The sequence below is a fragment of the Nipponia nippon genome, unplaced genomic scaffold (genome assembly GCF_047370975.1).
Source record: "Nipponia nippon isolate SJK-2023a ecotype South Korea unplaced genomic scaffold, ASM4737097v1 scaffold_3, whole genome shotgun sequence".
In the NCBI taxonomy this organism is placed as follows: domain Eukaryota; kingdom Metazoa; phylum Chordata; class Aves; order Pelecaniformes; family Threskiornithidae; genus Nipponia; species Nipponia nippon.
In genome coordinates, this window is record NW_028262347.1 from 124,291,547 (window position 1) to 124,314,220 (window position 22,674).

At 43.3% G+C, this 22,674-nt stretch overlaps 1 protein-coding gene across 1 annotated transcript; it reads right to left on the reverse strand.

Moving 5' to 3' along the window:
• Window positions 1-9,022: 9,022 nt before the first annotated feature.
• CLRN3 (clarin 3) lies at window positions 9,023-22,456 on the reverse strand. The gene is made up of 3 exons (XM_009475736.2): window positions 22,126-22,456; window positions 15,977-16,156; window positions 9,023-13,722 (listed from the first exon to the last, which is right to left on the reverse strand). Exons 1-3 carry the CDS (start codon window positions 22,352-22,354, stop codon window positions 13,448-13,450), a joined length of 684 nt encoding a protein of 227 aa, XP_009474011.1. The 5' UTR covers window positions 22,355-22,456; the 3' UTR covers window positions 9,023-13,447.
• Between the last annotated feature and the right edge of the window lie 218 nt (window positions 22,457-22,674).

Genomic DNA, 22,674 nt, shown 5'->3' on the forward strand with positions numbered 1-22,674 from the left:
CTACTTGAGAGGTGTGTTTTGCCAAGCTGCTCTGACTTCACAGACATCCACGGCCAGCAGCAGGTTTATTCTTGTGCGTACTTCTGTTTTGTTTTCCCTTTGCTGTTTAGGGATTTGATAGTAGCATCAAAGCCCACGCATAACCTGCGGTGTATAGCATGACCCTCTTCATTTAGCCTCTTTTGCTGTAGTCTCCTCCCTGCAAACAGACTTTTAAATCTGATACATGGGTTTGTTTTTAAAAGCTTGTTTCTTACTTCTAGCTTACTGGTAAAATACCGGTGCGAAGGCGGAAGCCCAGCTGGCCCTGGCGAGTGCCATGTTCCTTGCGTGCCTCTGGTCCTGCCTGCCTACACAGGGGATGGGAGCGGCAGCCTCCGAATGATAGAAATATTAGGGCTTTTTATTTTAAATTGTAAACCTGAAAGTGTTGTCTAATACATACTGGAAGGTACCTGGGTGCAGCTTGATGAGGGAAGGGTGAGAACGGGACCTGCTACTGTCCACAGAGTTCAAAGTCTTCAAAGATACTACACCTACTCACAGAACTCTTCCAGTTCTCCAAAGAAACGGTGGTCTGTAAACTGAGCACCTAAACTGCTCATTTGAAAAGCAAGGTGAATTCCTATGGCTATAATGTGGTTAAATTCAGACCGTAGTCTTAAAACGTGCAACCTTAGCCCTGTACCCCGCGGCAGAACAGCGATCACGTCTGTGGTTCCTGCATTTCCCAGACCTTGACCGTAGCCGTAACCACAAGCTCTTTGCCTCTGATTTAGACATAAAAGTAGAGACCTCTCCCAAAGGGTAGAAATCATACATGTGCAAAACTGAAAGAAAACTAAGCCCTTATCTTAAGTTCTCCAATTCAGGGGCGTTTGTGAGGTTTCAGATTTAGCCACCTGCTGGGAAGTGGAGATTTGCTGCTTAAAAATGAGTCATCTCTTCTGTGCTGAGAAAGAAGACAGGCAGGTTTCAATCTTTCTCACTCAGCACTGAAATGTGTTTAATTTCACAACCACAATGGGTCATCTTGCAATAATTTGATAGTTCTGTGGTGATACTTTCTTTTTTCTGTTACAGCCATGTGACAACAGCCATGGCATTGCTCATGTTTCAGTCCCGTCAAGAAGGCAGAGGCTACCTCCGCAAAAGGGAGAGAAAAAATGACTGATAAATGTTGTTTATGTATTAGTTTCATCACGCTGCATTGAACGCGTTTTCATGATTGACCTGTAGAAAAATGAGCAAGTTGGGAAACTGAGGAATAGAGGGCATTTGTTGTTTCTCTTTCTCCTGTGCATAGGGGAATGGATAGGGAAGACTGCCCCATAATAGTGTCTGCAAATGTCTTCTGCCCAGATGTTCCTGAGCTGTGACGCAGACAAGATTTACTATGAGAGCCTGATGAGCACGTCTGATCTTCGTGCATATCATCTCTGTTGAGCGTGGTCATGCCATGATCTTCTAAATAAATAGGTCTTTTTGGGTAGTCCCAATATATTCACAATGCACCAGTGATCTAGCTCTGATAGTAATAGTCAGTTATATATAAATATTAGTGAAGATCTTGACCATGGTTAATTTGCAGTGTTTATAACTTGGCTTACAGGTTTTCCAAGGATGGCACTACTATAACTGACTTATTAATTGCTGTGCTTAAGTACTTGTGCTTTTTTATTCAGCAGCGTATCAGTATTGCAGTAACGATCTGATGTGATGTGTATGCAAAGGTGCCTGATTCTTAGTATTGTTAGATCGGTTCAATGTAGATATTCTTGAATTTGTTTTGGTTTTGTTTGCTTCCCCCAAAAGATGCAAAAGTGTCTGGAGAACTTGATGGTTGAAGCAAAAATTGCTCTTGGCGCTCTCTAATCCATGTTATCTTCTCTTTAAACGGAGGTGAGGAAAGGAAGTTGAGATTAGTGAGGATATTTTGATCCCCATCATTTTCCCCTTACAGGACAAACATGAAAAGATCCCCATTATTGTCATGTTAATTTGTTCACAACTTGATCCAAAGCCCACTCAAGTCAATGAAAGTTCCTATTCTTTCCTATTTTCAATTACTTTGGATAAAGCCAGCAGAACTGTTTTTCCCAACACAGAAAGATATGGCAGCTCACCCCCGGCAAAGGAAGTTTTCACTCGCTATGCTGTAACATGCTTCTGTCGAGAAGAATCAAAGGTCACATTAAAGTTTGGGAAGAGGCTTGAAAAGCAGTTTAAAATGCTGGCAAGTGATTAATTGAGCTACTGTAAAGTTAGAGATGATATGGCGGTAGGAGGTTCCCATCTGGACAGATACCATTAGAGATGTGCACCTACTCCACGTGCATCCCGTGTGATCCGTGTGCTTTGCTCGCTCTTCTGTTTGTTCAGTTGCCAGAGTAACTTTTTCTTTTTGAGGGGTGGGATTATGGAATCTTTGAAAAGTTCATCTATTGCCTTGGTAACAAATTTTAAGTTGTCTTTTTATTACATTTAACGTACGTGTTGGCAGAAAGAAGGAATTTTCTCCTTGATTTGCTCCAGCACCGGTTGTTGAAGTCTTTCTCGCACAGAATAATGGTGTGCATAGACCAACAATGTGCATGTATTACCCACTCGCCTTTATTTTGAATAGGATTTGTTATTTATTTATTTTAAAATAAGATAAAATATACACACTAATGTCTGCATAGATGCTAGTTAGAGCTATGTACATGATGGAATATTATTCTTTAAAGTTGTATTAGTCCTGTAAGACAATATTGACTCTTTGTGGATAATTTATTAATTCCTAATGTGCCTTTCTTCAGCCTCCTGCTATGTTGGGTTCAACAACCTTCCCAGTGCAATCCTTCAGCTGTCTTCATCAGACCTCCTGAATGCTTTGGCCGTGGATTGTACCCTGGTTCGAGACATTTGGCCCTATGTTTTACATCGCTTCCCACTTTGTGCTGCAGTCTACGCAAGTGGGGTCTAAGAGTGGACGTGGATGGCTGTTTCCAGTCCCAGCTTTCAGCCTGTTCACTTGCACTGGTATAAGCTATGCTGTGTTGGGCTGGAGGTCCAGCCAGCCCAGTTGCCTGCCTGCTCCCTTAGTTATTGATCATGCCGGAGCTCTTTCCTACTCTTGTTCATCCTTGTTGCCTCTCTCTGAATCTCTTCCAGTACTATGCCCTTTGTTTTTGAGACGGGGCATGTCTAACCTCTATAGGCAAGCCATGGATTTATATGTCATTGGATTATATTCTGTCATCTCTATTCTTTTCCTTTATTCTTCTTTTTTCTTTGCCCAACATTTGATTAGCTTTGCTGACAGCTGTTGAACACTGAGCTGAAACGCCTGAAGTCTCAGTCTGAGTCAACTCAGTGTACGTAATTTAAATGTGACGCAGGGATCATTTTTCCAGGATGCATCACTTCTCATTTCAGTATGTTACTATTCCGAACAGCACACCTCCCTGTGGAATGGTAATGGCCACCTCCATCCTTTGCAAGATCCGATCACTAACTCCTACGTAGGTTCCTGCCTTACACGTTATCGGTGCCAGACCCTCCCTTGTGCCACAGCTACGTGACTCCCTTAAAAGCCTGAGCTGGGGAATGCTGTAAAATCTTTGTGGAAATCCAAGAAGGCTCCGTAATCTGGACGACCTGATCTTTTTTTAGTCTGAACACAGGTATAATGAGGTGTACAGTTTACCCTACTGTGCTGCTGACGGTGTGAATCGTCTGTTGCGCATGTATGTTCACAGAAATTGAGTATTCACCATCAAATACATTTCACGGATCGTCTAATGTGATCGCTCCAGACTTCTCACAAACTCTAGGGCTGGCCCTGTGACACTACTTCATTTCGTATTGCAGTGTGGTTCACGGCAAAGTGCAACAAAAACTCAGATCATGGAAGTCCTGGCTCTGCAGGGAGTGTCTAAATGTAAACTCGCATGGGTAGCTAGGTACCATTTTAGGAAACACTTTTTGTAGTATAAATCACAGAATTCTGCATTCGCCATGTGACACTACTGTCCTGTTGGATCTTCTCTTTGAAGTTTGACTGTTTTCCTGGCTATAGTCTATTCTAACTGGGAAACTGCTGCCAAAAGCCACTGTTAAAACAGTTTCTGTTGAAGCATTTGGCAATGGTGCAATGAAAAAATTCACTAGATTTGCTGATTTTCTTTGGGTGACTGAATACGAACCCATGATTTCTTGGCAGTTTACATTAAATGCTTTGGTTTTTTCTTCTCCTTTCCATGACATCTCATATATGAAATCCCCAGGTTCAGTAAGGAGGCCAGAAACACTCTATGTACTTAGAGCATAGGCAGATGAAGGCAATGTCTAGACTGAACCCCAAAGTCCTTAGGAAATTAAGCTGTAGTTTTATTATATTTAGTGATTTTCTTTGAAGTTCCTATAATTAGGATATCGTCCATCTTTCAGTGGCTTTATTAGCATTGACAGCTTCCCTGGGGCTGTAGACAGGCCAAGCACCAGTGTGCTGATGTATTGCCCTGTGCTGCAGAAGTCTGTGAGTGCTTCCTTTTGCTTTGGTTTCTCTACACTGAATGACGCTTTTCTTCTCAAATAGTCCATTTGGCAGGCGGGAGCAAGGGGAGATGAGTCTGATCCTTAACATGTAAAAAACATGCATGAAAACAAACAGTCTAAATAACCCAGAGTTAATTGGGTCACCACTGCAGGATCTCCAACATAGTGAAAGGTCCCTCAGGAAAAGCTGTCACAACACAGGGCACTTCGCTGCAGGAGCAATGATCTGCAAAGACCACTCACATCTTCAGAGAGCATCTGGGAAAGCACAGGAAGATTTTTATATTTTTATATTTTTTAGGGCTTCACAAGTGTTATTTTTTCTTTTTTTAAATTTTCTTTAAGGAGGGAAAACTTAAATGTAACAGAAGTTAAACCATCTTCTTTAAATATATCAAAGTAGTAATGAAAAATTTCCTTGAATAAATAACGTGTTCTAGAGCAAATTGTTCCTTTAAATGCTATTATGCAAGAAATAATGCCTGACATCAGAAGTATATACATACAGCATGGATAATCATAAGGAAAATCTATCAGATGAATCCTAAAGCTGGTCAGAAACCTTGGAAACATGGAAAATTATTTGACGGTTTTTTACTTTTTGATCACCTGCAAAAGCAAACCAAAACAAAGAACAGGGGACAAGGGTTGGCGATGCTTCCAAACAATAGTCTCTTGGTTGGGATAGTTTCAGGAAATTTTTAAAATGTTGGAAATTAAGCGTTGATTTTTTTTTTTAATTTCTAAGAAAAGCAGGCATTTCTTCATCAGAAAAGATTACTTCAGCACTGGAAAATGCATACCAATGCATTTTGGAGAAATACAACTCCACTGCGCATCTGTATCTTCCTACATCGATGTTTGTTGTTGAATGAAGTTCACTTTTAATTGTGCACAGCTTTCTTCTGCACTGCTGACTTTTAGAATTCCTCTTTGCCCTAGAAGCTTAAATCTGAATATACTAGTTTTCATTCTGATGTCTGATGCTTATTCTGAGCCTTTAGTATGTAGAACTAGATGAAAAATATTTCTTAAAGAGTGCCATTAATCTCCACAATCACACTGTGTTTTCCTAGGATTTTTCTTTATCTATTTCTTTCATCATACAGAAATCTGCAATCTGAAAAATGTTGATATTCATTCCAGAATATTTACTTCCCCTCTGTGAAAAATAGTTTTTTGTCAGAGCTTATTTGAAGCCAAAAAACCCACTTCCATTGCATATGGAGCCGGCGATCAGGTTAAACGTACCAGCCTTTGGCACAGAAACAGAGCTTGTCCAGATTTGGCTTCTGAGGGAGCATCCTTTTCTTTAAAGTCTTGGATGAAGAATGGGAGAAAGCATCCTTCCCGTGAGCACGGACGTGTTCTCTCTTTCCTATATCCGGAACATAATTAACTCTGTTTGGAATGTAATTTTGAACAATGCTGTTTAATTCTTATTTGGAATGATGTTTTTGCTCGTACCCTATTGATCAAGAAAGTAGCTCTGCACTGTTCACACCAGCAGCTCTGATTAAGTGGCTTCGAACATCTCCTAGACTTGCATGCCTCTGAGGTTTTTGGTCGTTTGGGCAATTTCCCTCTTCTAATATTGGGAACTAGCCAAGCAACCTTTTCCAGTGGTCATGTACAAGCAACCCACCACTCTCTGCGGTACCCCCTGTGCTCATTGGGGTATCGATTAGAGCGCCTAATATTAACGTGCAATTTGGGTAATGCTTTTTCTTTGGTTTTTTTGTGTCTCAGAGAAGGAGGTGAAATACAGTGTTGTCTTTGTATGTAGAGGTAAGTCACTTCTCTCTTTCCCCCTCTCTTTTTCACTCTCCCCGTCAAAGGACAGCAGAAAAGGCAAAAAAAAAGAAAAGGCAAGGCTGGTAGCACAGCCTAGGAAGGAGGCTGCTGCCCTCTGATGGTTCCCGAGGCGAATAACCGGGAGGACAGAGTTCAGGAGCAGCTGAGAGGATCCCTTTTATTTTCTAGCAAAGGTCTCTTGCCAGGCACAGGAGCAGAACCCAGCTGTTTGGGCTGAGCAGGAAAGGATAACTTTACAATAATCCAGGACATTCAGAGAATGCTGCTTTGTGGGATTTGATTTCCTTATTTTTCAGTTCCTTCTCTTGTAAGAGGTCATTTTGATGCAGTTTGACCGCCACAGGTAACTGCGCTCCTCCGGCAGCAGAAGCCCATTAATGCCTAGAGTTTGTTGCTCTGAGATAACTGGGTGCATCAGGGTTGATATAGAAATATTTGCACCACCGCCTACAACCTGTCACCTAGAAAGGTGAGTTTCAAGTCATCTCTTCAATGTTCAAGGCTTTGCAGCTGCTTTATTAAAAAAAAAAAAAAAAAAAAAGAAAGAAAAAAGAAAAGACTACCAGGCTGCGATCTGTCAAAGTGTGTGCGACGCCGTGGTGCCTGAGCAGAGCCGTTGCCCTTGGTGTTAAACAACTTGCCCGGCAGTGTTGAAGCGCCTGCCGCTCTGCCCCACAAGCAGCCCTCCTCCACTGCCCTTGCACAGGATAAAGATTTAGCCTTGGCAAAATGTGCAGGGAGAAGAGCGGTGGGTGTTTTTAATTACTGTGCACAGCTCGCTGGGCTTGGAGCCATGCCCCTCGAGGGGAGCGCTGCGAAGAGCAGGAAGGTCTGTCTCCCTGCCCGCTTGCACTGTGTTTTATAAGCAGACTTTTGAACTAAGTTTTGACACTTTTCATCTCATTTTGAAAAGGCTTCCATCCCTATCATCCAGCGAAGACAATGTGCACGTACCCAATCCTTCCTTCTGGCTTTCCTCTGGGAAGCTGCTCCCCCTTCCCCGAGTACTGCTTTGCAGTGATAATATGAGGACGTGCCATGATATCTTCTCCAAAAGATAACTTTAAAGAGATCCTCATTGAATGCCATTGCAATTCTTACCTAGATTGCTTTTGAAAGATAAATGAGTAGACAGGAGAGAGATGAGATGATCCCTGAAATGTGACTACTAGCTTGTGCCCACTCTTCAGAAGAACGAATGAGAAGCTCACCTAGAAGCACTGATGGCAAAAATTATCTGGAAAGAGGACACTTAAACTTAGGATAAAAGATTTGTTTCTGTCCTTGCGGTAAATTTTTCCAAGCAGGGATTTCTCTGGGATGTTTCTGCAGCAGTGCTCCCTTCCAGAACAACCTCACACCCGCCGAGGCATCACATGAAGCCCAGCACGCAGCCCATGACGTGCTCCGTCGGCTCTTCGAGGGGCCTGTAGGTAGTAGTTGTCTGGTGGAAACGCTACCAGCAGAACCACCTGATGAAATCCTGTTCCGAGTGTGGGACAAATGATGCCTGTGGTAAAGCCTCACAAAATCATAAGTGCTCAGGACAGTGTTGGGAGCAGGTTTTAGAGCTTCTCATGCCTGAAGTTGACTTGCGCTCCACGTAGGACTTGCCTCTGTCCGAGAAGGGGGAAACTCGGATGAGATTTGACTGCTGGGGGCTCCGTCACTCATGCTGGAGCAGCGTTACCGTGTGCTTCACTAGCAATGCTAAAGTTGTTGAAATTCATTACCTAAGAAGCCCAAATTTTAGCTCAGGCTAACAAATGCATTGGCTGGAACGTGGCCGCCATGAGGTAGGGCACCACTGCAGCTTCCATCGCTGTGACAGGCGTGCCGGCTCGCAGAGCCTCCTCTGCTCCTGTGCTCAGCATCAGCCTTCCCCATGTCAGCTTCTGAGCTTTTGAAAACGACGTCACGGTTTTAAAGCAAAGGTTTTGACAGGTGAGAGGTGGAAGGGCAGAGAGGAGCTGTTGCTTAGCCATCTCAAAGGCACTGGCAGCGCGTGAGCTTTCCCAACGCGCGCCATATCTCTGCGTTTTTCCTAGTGCGTGGCAAAATGGATAGCACCATTTTACACGACGAAGCTTTACGGCAGGCAGGAGTGTTAGGTGGGCTCATGCAGAGGAAGGGACTTGAGTAGTAAAAGGTACAGCTGCTAAGTCAGTGAATATTGGAAGCCCCGTACAACATAGGGCTGCCTGATCAGGGGAATAAAACACTCGCCTGTGTGCCAGTCTAAAGCTCTCCTGTATGTTTTCATGTCATAATACCTTGAGCTGCCTTACATTTGAGTAGCTCTTCCACTTAAAGTAAGGGCACTCAGAGAAAAAGTTGCAATCCTGCATTTTGCACCCAGTCAACATGGCAAAAGCGAAAGTCACGGGGTGGGGGACGCTGCCGCGCTGTCCCGTGGTGATCCTGGCTTCAGGCTCTCCTCCCTTTCATCCACTGTCCAAACCTGCCCCAGGGCTGTAAGAGTAATATTTATTTTTAATTCTCTGATACTCCTATAATAAAAATCATTACTGTGTCGGTGATACTGCGCTTGATTTAGAACATCGATTGTTAATTCTGGCAGTTCTCCTACCAGCAGAGATTTTTAAATAGCAGGAGCTGGATGACTCTTTAGCAGAATAGCTCCTGGGGGACAGGATTGGTTTTATTGACTGAGTCTCTTTGCCTGTGAGTAACAGCAAAGCTGCGCCGGCTCTTTTTTCTATAATTGTGAAGTTAACTAGCTTCTGCCATGCTGTCAAGTAGATATGCCTACATCAAAAATTATTGCATTTGCCTGCTGTGAGGCTTGCAGTGTATCTTATTAAATGTTTTCAGCTGCTGCTAAACATTAAGGTAACTGATAATTTACCGGGCATCGAGGATCTTCTGTGTTGTCAAAGAAAAAGCTGCCTTTATTCAGCATTTCTACAGTCATTGAATTTAGGGTAACTTTTATCCAGCGTGAAACTTTCCAAGTGAACCATAAAGCTAAAACAGATCTTGCATAAATAGGAACCAGAGCTTCTGAGGTGGGAATGTATTATCAAATAATGCTTTACATGATTATTTTAAAATGTTAGTTCCATCATGATCACTTTAGTAGAAGCATCCAAGTGACTTATTTAGCCAGAGCAAAATCAGTCACTTATTTAGTTAGAGCAACTGTTATGGATAGGTCAGCGTGTTGGGAGTGAGGGGCTGCCTGGATTTCTCCTTCAGGGGGAAAAAGAAGGGAAAGAGCCATTTTATGCCCATCGGAGCGGGGAGCAGAGGGGAGCTGTTGGCTGCCGTGCTTCATAATCGTCCTCTTGTTCCTCTCCAGCTGCCAGCCTCCTGGCAGGGCCGTGCGATAGCTGCAGTGAGTCATGGGTTCCCAAGTGTGTTGCAAGCGGAGGGCATGGAGCAGGCAAGAATTCATCCGCTCAGCTCTGTGCGTGCAGTGCCAAGGGTGCTGCGAACGCCTGGCCAGAGGGCTCAGCTCTCCACCGAGGTGTGCGGTGGGCGCTGCTGCCCAAAATCACGTGCCGGTGCAGGACGCCAGCTCAGTTTTCTGTGTTTCCTAGCCACCTTTGGACCCGAGCGCAAGGCAAGGGAGCACGCTGCACGCACCCTGCCCCGGCGAGCGCGGAGCTGGGACCTCAGCCGCTGGAGGGAGGATTCATCTTTCAGCTGGTTTCAGCCTGGATCCTTCCCTTGACCTGATCAGACGCAGCTCCTGGTGAAAAGCAATGCGCTTCAACTACTGGCAAATAATGAATGTGTAAAATTACCCCGGGTTTAGATAAGATGGGAGCTTGATTTTTTTTCTTTCAAGAGTGCATCAAGCTGACAGTGCAAGCTTTTTTCCTTTTTACCTAAGGGTAAACTGCCAGAATTTGTCCTCATTAAGAGGATAAGTGTACTGAACACAGCTCCATTCATTTCAAAGACTGTCTGGTAGGCAAGAGCCAAACCAATTCCTTTTTGATATCCTAAAAGCTAGATACAAGGTTGGATTATGTTGAATCCTTTCTTTTTTTTTTTTTTTTTGTTCTCTTTTTTTCATCCTGTGGTAGAAGTGGCTGTAACCCAGATGCACAATCCCTTCTTATTGAGCTTTTGATGCAGGGAATGGATACCTGAACTGTTTGGCTTCCCGTTTGTTCATCCCAAGTATTTGCCTGCCAGGGCCAGCCCTGTCCTGGATGGCTCCTGGGCAGTCTGGACTCTTCTCAGGATACAGGTAATTCCAGAGCTCTCATATTTTGTAATTTAACTTGGAGCAGGTGCTTCAAATCCAGGCACTTACCTGGTAACTAACCTTTTCATGGCCTCATCATAAAATATAACAATCCCCATGGCACACAGCACTTTGCTACCAGTTTACAGGGCTGTTGTGGCATTTTGGGGGAAAATAGGGTGAAAAGTTTGCGACGATTTTCAGCGTTCTCCTCTCCTCCTTGCATCGCATCGCTTGCCTCCCCGAGTTGCTCTCCCCGCGCTTCCCCCGCAGCCCGGCCGAGGTTGGGCGAGTTCATCCCCGCAGGGATGTGAGCGGCCGCTCCTTGGGGCACCGGGGCTCGGTCCTGTGGGAAGCTACCACCTTCCTCGGCCTCATCACTGCCTCCATCGCCAACATCTGCCAAGCTGACACCGTTGCACGAAGCAGAAAATATGTAGCATAGGGCAGAGAGGGTCATTTTGAGGTTGAGAAGGAAAGTCCTGTCTTTGATTTGAAATAAAACATTCAGACCAAGAATATTAGAGTAGCCTTGTTAGCCACTTACAACTTTAGCTACTATTTAAATTCAATTTTTTTTTAGTTGTAATGATTTTGATCTGTAGTTCCCATCAAAGCAGGTGAGCTCTCACTACCCAGTGACTTTCTGGCGACACGCGTCTCCACTGCTTCGCAGCCGTACATGTCAGCAGGCGAGCACAAGGTCCTTTGAGACTTCCAGACCGATTTTAACAGACCCCGGTGGTTCGAACAGGCATATGAAAGTGGGAATGTGTTGGGTTTTTTTCCCAGCTCTTCCATGGGAATTAGTACTTCAGTGTAATAGAAATGCCCAAGCAATGGCAAGCCGCTGCTTTCAACACAGGAGCCCCTGCTCCTCCGGTATTATTCTATTACGATGACTTTATTTCTCTGCGAGCAAGTGCCTGATATAAGTGTAATTGTATTGTGTGATGGATGCTGGCTGAGTACAACAGTGACAGATGCATGCTGAAACTGTGTGAAAATTTTTGCAGCCAAAGCAAAACTGGCAAATGTTTGGCTTTCCGCCAGCTCAGCTCGCGGGTGCACGGTATCTGACAGTTTAACTGCAATGTTTACAGCACTGAAAAGCAGTTCTAGGCATGGTTCTTGTCAGCAGTGGAGAGCAGATAACGTCTCTTATTTTGTTGACCTATGCCGCCCCTCGAGTCTTAGAAACCCTCTTTTATTTATTTTTTTTTTTCCCCACCCTGCCCTCATCATACTTTTAGTCAAATGCTGAAGCAGGATGGAAGAGCCCTCTGCTTTGATTCCTTTGAAAGAGCACAGCTGCATTAAGTATTGGGCACTTTAATCCTGAAACTTTATTTTTTGACATAAATAGTGAGAAGTCCCCTCTTGCATCTTCTCATCCCCTCTTCAGAAATGCTTTTTTTTCTCCATGAGCATCTCTTGCACCATAGGACAGCTATCAAGCATGACTGTGAAAATCATATTGTAAAGGAAAACGATGCGATAAAAAAGTTGTTCTCATAGCTGCGGAGGTGAGGAGCAAAGGAGCAGAAGGTGCTGACCACCGTTTTGCACGGTGCACTTCTCCTGGGGTGTGCACCAGGAGATTTGCGTGATGGCATCTGTTGCAAGGTCGCATTCGCCTGCTGACCTTCCCTTGGGGGGATGGGCAGGGAGCTCCCCACTTCTGTGCACCTCTACCGTTGTGTGTCTTTGTGTGCATATTAAATATTAATTAAACCAGGCATAGGGATGGTATTGGCCATAAATCATCGCTAATAAAGCCTGCTATTTGGCTTTTGTGTCGGGGCAAAATGACAGTCAAGGTACGGCTTTGCCATTTGCTGTTGACGGTAATCAAGGGTCTATAAATAGCCTGAAACAGGATTTTGCTAATGTTTCTACAAATTAATAACTTGCAGAGACTGGGCTCCTATGCTGTCTTCTGTAGGCCATGGCCCATCCTCTTGCTACTGCTGCCACCCCAGCCATGGACGAAAGCACCGAGCAAAGGAAGCACGGACGGGGCAGTGCCGTTGCTGTTGGGAGGTTTGATGGGAAGGCGACGGACTGCAAGCGAGTTTGTCCGAGTGCTCACGCTCCTGTTCGTGAACAGGAGCCTGCAAACCTGCTCAGTCACTGGGGCAGTGCCATAGGGACCTGCAGGAGAAGATCCCTAAGCAGGGAAAAGGCAGTGGTAAGAACTGCAGGACAAAATGAAGCACCGATACCTTAGTGACCATTTCTCACCATCCCTAGGGTTCCTGGTGTTTGCCCTATTTCTGCCCCTTGAGATCCCAAATTACATACACAACCAAAACAATGTCTCTGATCTTCCCCTTCAGACCCAAAGGGGGAAGCAGAAATGCATTCATGGGTGCTGATGTTGGTGCGCCCCTGCAGAAAGCTGGGCCAGCCACCGCAGCTCTGTCCTGTGGTCCAGAAAAATCCAGAAAGCAGAGGTGGGAACCAGCCCCTGTGCGCTGCGTGGGCAAGAGGACGGCGGTCCACTTGGGAAGGTGGTGGTGGTGGTACGGAGAGGGGGATCCCTTCTAGGAGCGTGTTTTCACAGTGATCCCTCTGGGGCAGAGCAGAGCCGTAAGGTGCATGAGGCCCGTTCCTACAGGATGGTGCTGGCATTGTGCGCTTCGGGCCATATCTACTCGGACATGTTTAGGCAGCACATTGACCAATAAAAACTTGTAAGTATTACACTAATATCTAACATAAAGATAAAATCAAATTGCTCTGAAGACATAATAGGCTATTTTGTTAACTGAACTATACTCACGGCTTCAATTTGAATGGAAATGATCAGCCATGGATTGTCCGCATTAAACAGTCATTTTCCTTTACACCCTCTTTTCAGTGGCATCCTTAAAACAGAATGACGTCTTTTGGTGCATTTTCAATGGGTCTTTCCTGTTCTTTCTGCTTAGTGTATCTTGCATGGTCATAGAAATATATGATGATGATAGAAGCAATGTTCAGAAAAATGATGGGCAGCATGATCCAATACGAATATCCGTAAAAGTGTGTAGAGTTGATATGTGTCTGCACAGAAGAAAAACATCCACGGGCCAATTGTACAGACAGGCCATTTTCTCCGATGTTCACAGGAAAAAGTATCATGGCTAGAAGTATGAAGATTCCTAGAAAATATAAATACAAATGTTAGAGGTAGAACGGTGGTATTGTTTATGTGGCTACTTCTAAATAGTCTATTTAAATTGGTTAGAATACCTGGACTAGGACAAAGATTAATATTTTCCATTAGTAAAATATGAGGGCATTTAAAGAATTTTTGTCCCACCTAATAGTATCTGCCAGGCGTGTTGACATTGGTAACCAGATTTTCTGCTAAAATTAATGGATTCTCGCTGACTATTCTTAGATAAGGCCATTTAATGTGATTTTTTTTCACTGAATTTAGTGCTGATGAGTATAATATATTCACCCCTTGAGTGATTTGCAGAATGCCTATTTGATATGAGCCCAAATTCGTGGGATATGTAGTATCACAACTGGATAAAACCTTGAGCAACCTGGTCTGTGTTCAGAGTTGGCCCAGCTTTGCTGAAGAGCTTAGACTTAGAGACCTCACATTCTTTCCAACCTGAATTATTCAATGGCTCTGTGATGAGCCCAAATGAGATGTCTTATTAGATCTGCATCTATTTCCTATAGCTTTCTGAATACAAGTGGAGTTCGGTTACTTTGACATACAGCTAAGTAATGCTTTTACATCTCTGTTTTCATAGTGCTAACAGAGGTATAATTTCTGAACACTGGTGAAAATATTTCTATTCCTTTCCCTTAGGTACACCATGCTACAGATGGTCCCTCTGAAACAGGTTCAGGTTTTTGCAGGAGGACACTGAACTTCCAGGTCAACTGGTAGGAGAATTAGGAACCTTCAAGATACGCTCGCACATCAAATGATGCATGATTTCTCATAAAAATATGCCCACGGTAAAATAGACTTCCAGGTCATAGCACTTACAGGGCTGTAAAGAGTAACCACAATCCTCAGTCGACATGGGGGGTTTACTTTCTCACTAATATTTATCTTGGCAAGCCCATGGTCCTTTCATTTCAGGCCAAAGCTTGCAGATTCAGACTGCATAACGGGTGCTGGGCTCGGGAAACGAACTTTCTCATGCGATAAGACAATGATCTGGTTGTCTCAAAAGTTGAATAATTTTGTAATCTAGGCTTTTGCTCACTTTTCTTATTGTATTTCGAAGCATCATCTATCTTTATACGCTGTATTAGCCATGGCTGGAGAGAAAAAAGGGTGGGTTTCACTCCCCAACCGGTACTTGCTGTGATTAAGACTACGTTTATACAATTCCCTTTCCACCAAGGTCTGATTTTGGCAAAGTGTGGCCCCGGGACAGGACACTGCTCAAAGGAAGGCAAGCTCCCGCTCTGCAAGCAGAGCATCTTCGGACCTGAAGAGCTTTTGAAGGAGAAAACGCCGATGCTGAAGTACTCTGTAATCAGATGTCTTTAAAGAAAATTTTCTGAGTGCAAACCTAGTATTAGAGGAATGCATAATCCTCTTGAGACAAATTAAGTGTGATAGCTGGAGTCATTACCATAGCAAGATGAAGAGGGTAGCAAGGTGCGTTAGGAGCAGCCAGGCTCAAGCCTACCGGGTGAACGATGGGTTACGCCTCTAGGGAGCTGTTTGACAGAGTTCACGTCTCTACCAACTCAGCGTCTCTACCATTTTTTTCTGCTTAGGGAATGTTAAAACTTATTTTGATCTGTGAAAGTGCTTTTTAGAGAAGGAAATAAATTTTGCCATGACTCAGTCCTCCTAACTGCCACCCCCCCATGTTAATGTTATTGTGGATGTATTCAGTTCAACGCATTTTTCAGAAATGAAGCTAGAGTCTACCCTACGGATTAGACCTTAGAGGCCTAATTTGGCATGTAGGTAACCCAGCAACAAATATGCTACAAATACCATAAAGTAGTGAGATAAGGTCTTAAAGAGGTTACAAACTGCACTGCAGTCACATCCAGTGCGTACTTTTCTGTTACGGTTTTGTCCTGTACTGTACTTGTCAGCTTACTCTGTTCTTCTTGATGTGTGTCACACGTGAAATGACGCTACACCTGTTGGGGCTTTTTCGTGTCCATTTTTGCTGCCAGTGAATCCAGACTCCTACTGATCAATGGTGCTACTTCAATTAAATAATACTGTTTTACTGGTACTTAAAAGATAGCTTTCAGGTATCCCAGCAGACACAGTTAAAAACCAAAACCAACTGAACAGAACACTTTGCCAAGTGTTTCCTTTTATAGATATATATTTCTTAATCTTGGAATCAATGAGAATACAGTATTCATCTGTACGGTGGGCAGAAAGTGCTCAGCATGGGATGCGTTACTCACCGCATAAGGAATTCCAGGTATAGACTCCAGTGGGTCCCAAAAACGTCTGATAGGGATTACTGACAGCATTAGTGCAGGTAAATCCAGAACTGAGAAGAGAACTCAGTAAACTGAGAACGAGAATCACGATAATTGCAGTGATCATGCTTTTCGCCTTGGTGTTTTTCAGGTTATCTGCAACTGAAATAGAGCGGCTCAGCATTGATAATCAGCCTTCCCAGCACAGCCCGGTGGGCTCGGATGACATTACCGCTTACTGGTGTCGTCGTAATTAAAAGCTAATAACCAGAGATTTGGGTGGTCTGTAAGGATCAGGATGTAGAAGGGGAACAGTGGGTTTGGACGCAGCACATGGACTCAAATCCGAAATGGGATGAAGGTACGTTAGCCTGAAATAAGCGCATGTCTGCTAATCCTGCAGGCACACGAACTTCCCAGGCGTTGGGTTGGGTAGTAAACTGCTCATCCTTAATATTTCTGTAAATATTTCCTCTTGATAAGGCCAGACAGAAATTTTGTGTCTAAATCAGATCAGAAAATCAGGTGTTCCTCTGCCCGTTGTTCCTGAGATGTCTGGCAACTTCCACAGATACCCGACTTAAAACTTGGCTCCAATTGTAGCTTATTTCCTTTTAATATAGCAGCAGTTCCCCTCATATGGAATAAATCTGACAAAGGGAACAGCTTCTAAAAGTCCTTTAAAACCATTAGCCTGGAAGGGTCGGTGCATTTGTACAACAAACGTAACTGAGCACGGTCATTCACGGACAGCCGAGGCATGGCTGCGCTGGTGTTCACACCCGGGCTAGATTTGTCTCTTTCCATGTCCTGCAGGAAAAACATTGATAGAGGTAGTACTTGGTCCCTTCTTTTAAAAAAACAAAAGATCAACTCCTGCTTTGTTTCCACCGGGAGGACCGGGTGGATGGAGAGCTCTGGCTCCCACGGGGCTGCACTTCGTGCTCACGGCTGGCGGCCCTGGGCTCGGCAAGGGGATGAAGGTGGGCTCCCGAGCGGCCGGCTCAGCCCTGCCCTCGGGCTCCTGCTCTCGAAGTCTCCAGTCCTGAGGCCACGGCTCAAGGAGTCGTGCATCTTAACAGCGAGCATCCTGGCACCTCTCCTTTTTGCTCCAGCTTATTACAGTTGATACGCGTAGATTGTTGCCCGCTGTGGTTTCTGTAGCTATATGCGTGGCTGGCCACATATACATGGCACATCTAGTCAAGCCCTCAAGGACTGTAATCAATTTTATTGGTTTTGCCTGAATCCTTCTAGTTATTTGATATGCTGCTGATAATAAGAGGCACAAATGTGACTACAATATACTCAAAGTGTAATTGCAGTATAGCTGTGTTGAAGTATGTTATTTTCCTCCTTTCAATTTAAAGATTGAAAAGGCAGCTATAATGTGCCTGTGACTGCCTTACCCTATAACAAATACGACAACAATGTTTTCAAGCTCTTTTCAAATGGGCACTGTGGTAGACAGCCATCTGTAGGAAAACCTCCTTTCTATGCTGCTTTTAATACAAAGCCGTGACTGCAAAGTATTCAGTTAGTGCGTAAATTGGAGAAATCATAGCAGAGAAAATAGTAAAAACCCCATAAAAAGGAAATAAACACTCATAACAAAAAGAGGAGCTATTGGAAATAAATGAAAAGGAGAGCGTCTCTCTCATTTTATATAATATTCCTGGTAGAAGTTAATTTCTGTTTGAGGAAATGGCAGGTAAGGATGTGTTATGGAAATCAGTTGTAAATTTAAGCAGTCCTCCTAGAGGAATAGGAAAGACAGGCGTTCGGGAGATATCACCCAATTAAATGGAAGTGAGCACTCCACGGGCTGTACCACGCGCTCGCACTGAAGCAGCCTCACTGCTTGGGCATTGCCTGGTTCAAGAAATAAGTCTGGAGCCAAATCAGACAGGTTTGCGTAATTTCCCTCTGGCAGCCTCACTTAATTTTATCATTTGGAACATCTCCAGGATTGACTGGCTACACCTATTGCGCCCCCTGATTGATCTTGTTTATCTCTGACAGCAATCTGCAGTTTAGGGGATGTAATTTTGTCAGACTCCGCCTGTTGTAGGCACGCCTGCAACAGCGCAAGACTAAAGGTTTTAAATAAAACGGTGGTTTTGTGGCAGCAGATTTTTTTTTTTTTCCTAAGTAAAGCAGTCTGTGCAAACTGAAGGAATCTACAGTAGCTGATCTACTTGAATGGGATTGATAGTAACACACAACTGGATAACCTCTGCATCAGTGTAAAATAACCTAATTCCAGGACGAAAGCAGAGGTTTTTGCCTTCGCCAGGTCTCCCCTTAATTTCCTGTGCCTTTTTTTTTTTTTTTTTTCATCTTTAACTTTTGCATGGTTGGATAGAATTTCCCAAATTTTTACTGACCTGAATGTGAATGACATCCAGCTTCCAGCTTGGACGTCTTTTCTAAGCAGTGTTTATCTGGCAGGTTTTATGAGGTCTAGGATCTCTTATAACACATAATTAATTGTTCATTTAAAAAAAAAAAAAAACAACAAAACCCAAAAACAAACCAAAAAACAAGAAACAAAACCAAGGAAGGTAAAGCTCAACCTAGCTTTCTGCTTTTCAGGAGATCCCGTAGCACACCTGGAAACAGCTGATAACAGTAATGAAGTTCCAGCAATTTTCAAGCAGTTGCCATGTATTTTAAAAGTTAGAAAGTTAATCGATTCCTCTCTGCTACAGCAGATTCCAGACTTCCTTGTGTGCTGTCGGCCTTGCTGGTTGCCAACAGTCAGAGAAATCCTGACTTTGCAGGGCTCTCCGGGCAGCCCTCTTCCTGCACCTTCCTCGCAATTTGTACGTGTTTGACTTGGAAACAAGCAAGGCTGTAAACAAGCTCTTTTTTTCATATTCATAAGTGGTTTCTTTCTAAGACAAATCACTCAAACAGTTAATGAAGACTCTAAGGACTTAAGTTATTTAATAACTTTTACATTCTGCCAGATCATTCTGCTCATCCCCAGAGCCTCCGAAGTAGCCGCATTGATTTATTGCTCTATTAAGGTCGTTCATGGCAGTCTGTTAAAGAGGCCACCCCGACCAGGCAGTTCATGCGCTGTACGCTTACAGAAGCCGTGTTGCTTTGCTTATCTTTCATCTTTACGCTTGGAAATTTCTTTTAATGTTGTGGTTTCCAAAAGAATAGGTTATGGTCTTTGTAAAGGCTGTTGATAATCTGCTTTTGTATGGCCATTAGTAAAAGCCAACCTAGGCTATCGCTAACAAGTGCTCTGTATCTCCAAGCTATCACCTTTGATGTACTCTTCCATGATTTCCATTCTTTTCTCACACCCAAGTATGAAAATGCCATTTGAGAAACACGCTCGGGGTGCAGAGCAGAGACCCCAGCCAGGCCACGCCTGCTGAGCGGCAGATCAGGCTGCGATTTAAAAGGATGCTTATACCTCTTCTTACTGTTGTCTGAAATGTTAGAGTGGAGAAAGCACAGCACTTCATTTCTCCATAGCACAGGCAATCCATTTACTTAAGGATATCGCCAAACAAAAGAGATCTACTGTCTTAGGAGGACCCGATTATTTGAATTCAAAAATAGTATGTATGCAATTCTGTGAAGTATTTCTTCTATTTCAAGAATGTACGGAACCATTTTTAATATAAAATGTGACAATCGTGCCTAGTATAGAGCCAAAGAATTAATTTAAAATCAGTTCATTTCATCTTGGATATGTGCCCAACTGAACTAGCGAGGGGTGTGGGCAAATCCATATTTAGACTATTCATAAAGCACAACTTTCTTTCAGCAGCTGTTGAAGGCAACTAGCAACTCCTGAAGCTCACTGGTTTTGTTCATCCCTAAATGGCTTAAATGTGAGAATTGAGATGACGTTTTGTAAATGATAAACACAAAACCCTAAATCTGGTGGGGGGAAACCACCACCACCACCAAAATGTATGTAGACCATGCACAGAACTGAAATCCTTTACTGATGCAAGTGTTCTGTGAGTGCTTGTCGCTAATTGTAATTAAAAATCTATATGTCGATAGCGCCCATGCCCCGGGATTGGGTTGTGACAGCTGCTGTGCAGACAAAGGCAAGACACATGTCCCGAATTCCTGCCAGGCTGCATCCTCGCCCTGCGGTCAGCTCGCCACGGGGGACTCCTGGCTTCACACGGAGCCCTATTAAAATCAGCAAGCCTGCCCACGTGGCGCGAGGTTTGGGGCTTGAGCCAACTGGCATGGGGAAATATAACCATATATAAACTATTTTTATAGATGTATATTTACTCTTCTAAAAATGACTTTGATTATTCTGATATGACTCTAAATAAACTGGTTTGAATGACTTGTGATTTTGTATTTGTTATGTAGTGATCTCAATACATGCTATATGCTTTGCTAGGAACACTGCTGTGTTCAGGTTTTTCATGCCAATATAATTGTTATAATGTCAACTGGCTTGTGGGATACAGCTTTGCCACTGTGGTAATTTGGGTGCCTGTTCGTACAGATGCAATTTCTGTACTAAATTCAGGTGGGAAAGAGCTAGGAGATGGGAACCATCTGGAGGCTTAGGTCTGCTGTGCTCTACCTTAGTGGCTTCTCTGTGTTGGGACATCTTACAACAGCCTACCAAAAAAGAAAAATTTTCTTACAGTACATCTTGTGTTTCAAAATGGTTTGACTTACTCTTCCAAATTTTCATTAGGTTTCTTTTGACTGGCTTTCTTCATTTTCACGTGTGTATATCAGCGTTATTGCTCTGAACTCGGTGAGACAGCAAGATACATAAAATCAGTGCAAATCCTTGATCCTTGCAACAGCTTTCAGGCTTATCTACCTTTGGGCTTTGTGAATGCTTTTCTTCACGTGAGTAGAGCTACCTGACAGAGTTAAGTAAATCTTCGCTGAACCGTGTGAAATCACTATTGAGTCTGTGGTTCATACTTGCTATGCATAATTTCTTGTTTCTGGTTTACTTTTTCTCATGTTTTGCTTCTCATACTAGGATTTTTCATGCTTGTCTTAACTTTCTCTGAGGTTGCTCTAGGTAAAACCCCTTCTGCACTTCCCCTTATTTTTTAACTTTGTTTTATCCCCATGTAGCATCTCTCCTCCCTTCTCTCTCAGTTATTCTGTCCTCCTTAATTATTTAACCATTTTTATTCTTTTTTCTTCTGTAATTCTACCATTGAGGATAAATACCAAGAACTGCAGATGCACAAAAAGTAACATCTGTTGCATATCAACATAAGATACAGTTTGATTTGAATCTACTGGATGTTTGCTGAAATGTTATTCCAATAACCTTGTTTCCAAAGCTCATCTCAGAGTTTTTTTTGAAAGTCACGATGACGAGGAATCACCTGAAAACCGTGCATTGGGTGGGGGAAGAAGGGGCTTATAAAAGGTGACAAGCTATTTTGTAATCTATACTTCACAGTCTAGCATAAAAAAAAAAGACATGAGCAAGCATAAGGTTTGAAAATACTAACCAAATGGTTAAGTTTGATGATGGCACTTAAAAATGGAATGGTGTGCTTTCAAAGGAAGAAGTGAAAGGAATACTGTCGTTAATGTGTAGGTACAGCACAGGTATAAACACCATATCTGTCTAAATTGTTTTACACGTTTTGTTCTTTTCCCCTTCAGCAGCCTCATAAACCGTTCTTCCATAAAAATGATACTAATTCGATAGTAGGTGGCAAAATGTTTTAAATTAAACAATTAATTTAACATAACAAAATTTAAAAAAAAAACCTGGAAAGTCAATTAGGTTTGTAATCCTTTAATAAAATAGTAGTCGAATGTTGCTTTTCTGTTCCTCACTAAAAGCTTCTGAAAATTAAAATCAATTTTACATGAGGTTTCTATTTTGTATTTTTCCCTTGTTCCAAGGCGTAGGCTAAGATCACAAGTAATTAGAAGAAGTTGCTATTGGCAAGAATGCTGCAACATTTCTGTGGTTTTTTGGGGTCTTGTTTTATACCACTTAAATCCCCAGACTGCTTTACAGATATTCTTGTTCTCTCTTAAAGTGTTATAGTCACAGATGAATAGAAGAGTGAGCCGCGGTTCCTATGTCCGTCGCCTGCATTAGCAAGAAGACGCCCTCCATTTCCAGGCGCAACACTACTCACCTTGGAAAGTCTGTTCTGAAACCTGAAGTCCCGCATCGACGAACTGTTCACAGGTACCGCTAAACAGCCCGTAGGTGAGGCTCACCGTAACGCTGGAGTTTGTGGCGGAGAAGCGAACCTCGCTGCTCATCCAGTGCTGGGTCGCCAGAACGACGCAAATCATCGCGAAAGAGAAAACACAGGTGCAAAAAGCAGACGCAAACATGGCCGTTTTTTTTCTGGACGGCATTTTGTCAGGCAGAGCTTTTCCACTGGTTCAGGGTATTTTCTTCTCTTTAGTCCTGCTTAGCATGAGGTGGTTTCCTCCTCCTTGCTCCCTGGGATCTGCTCTCTGTTCTAGCACAAAGTTACCCTGGTAAACTTTAAGCAAACAGCAGTGGTAATAAAAATGTAAAATAATTGAACTTTGGTCTGGAGTAAAGGTGTTGCCATAGTTACAACAAAACCAGCCTGGCCAGGGCCAGGAGGAATCGTCGGCAGATGATTTACCATCGCCTTGCCGACCCCGTAGCTTTTCAGACCAGGGCTCTGGAGAGCCCTTCTAGAGCC

Coding starts and splice junctions, on each gene's coding strand:
- CLRN3 (XM_009475736.2), bottom strand. CDS start 22,354: ATGCCGTCCAGAAAAAAAACGGCCATGTTTGCGTCTGCTTTTTGCACC. Junction 16,157..22,125: donor TTCAGAACAGACTTTCCAAG/GTGAGTAGTGTT, acceptor GCTCTATTTCAG/TTGCAGATAACCTGAAAAAC. Junction 13,723..15,976: donor TACCTGGAATTCCTTATGCG/GTGAGTAACGCA, acceptor TATATTTTCTAG/GAATCTTCATACTTCTAGCC.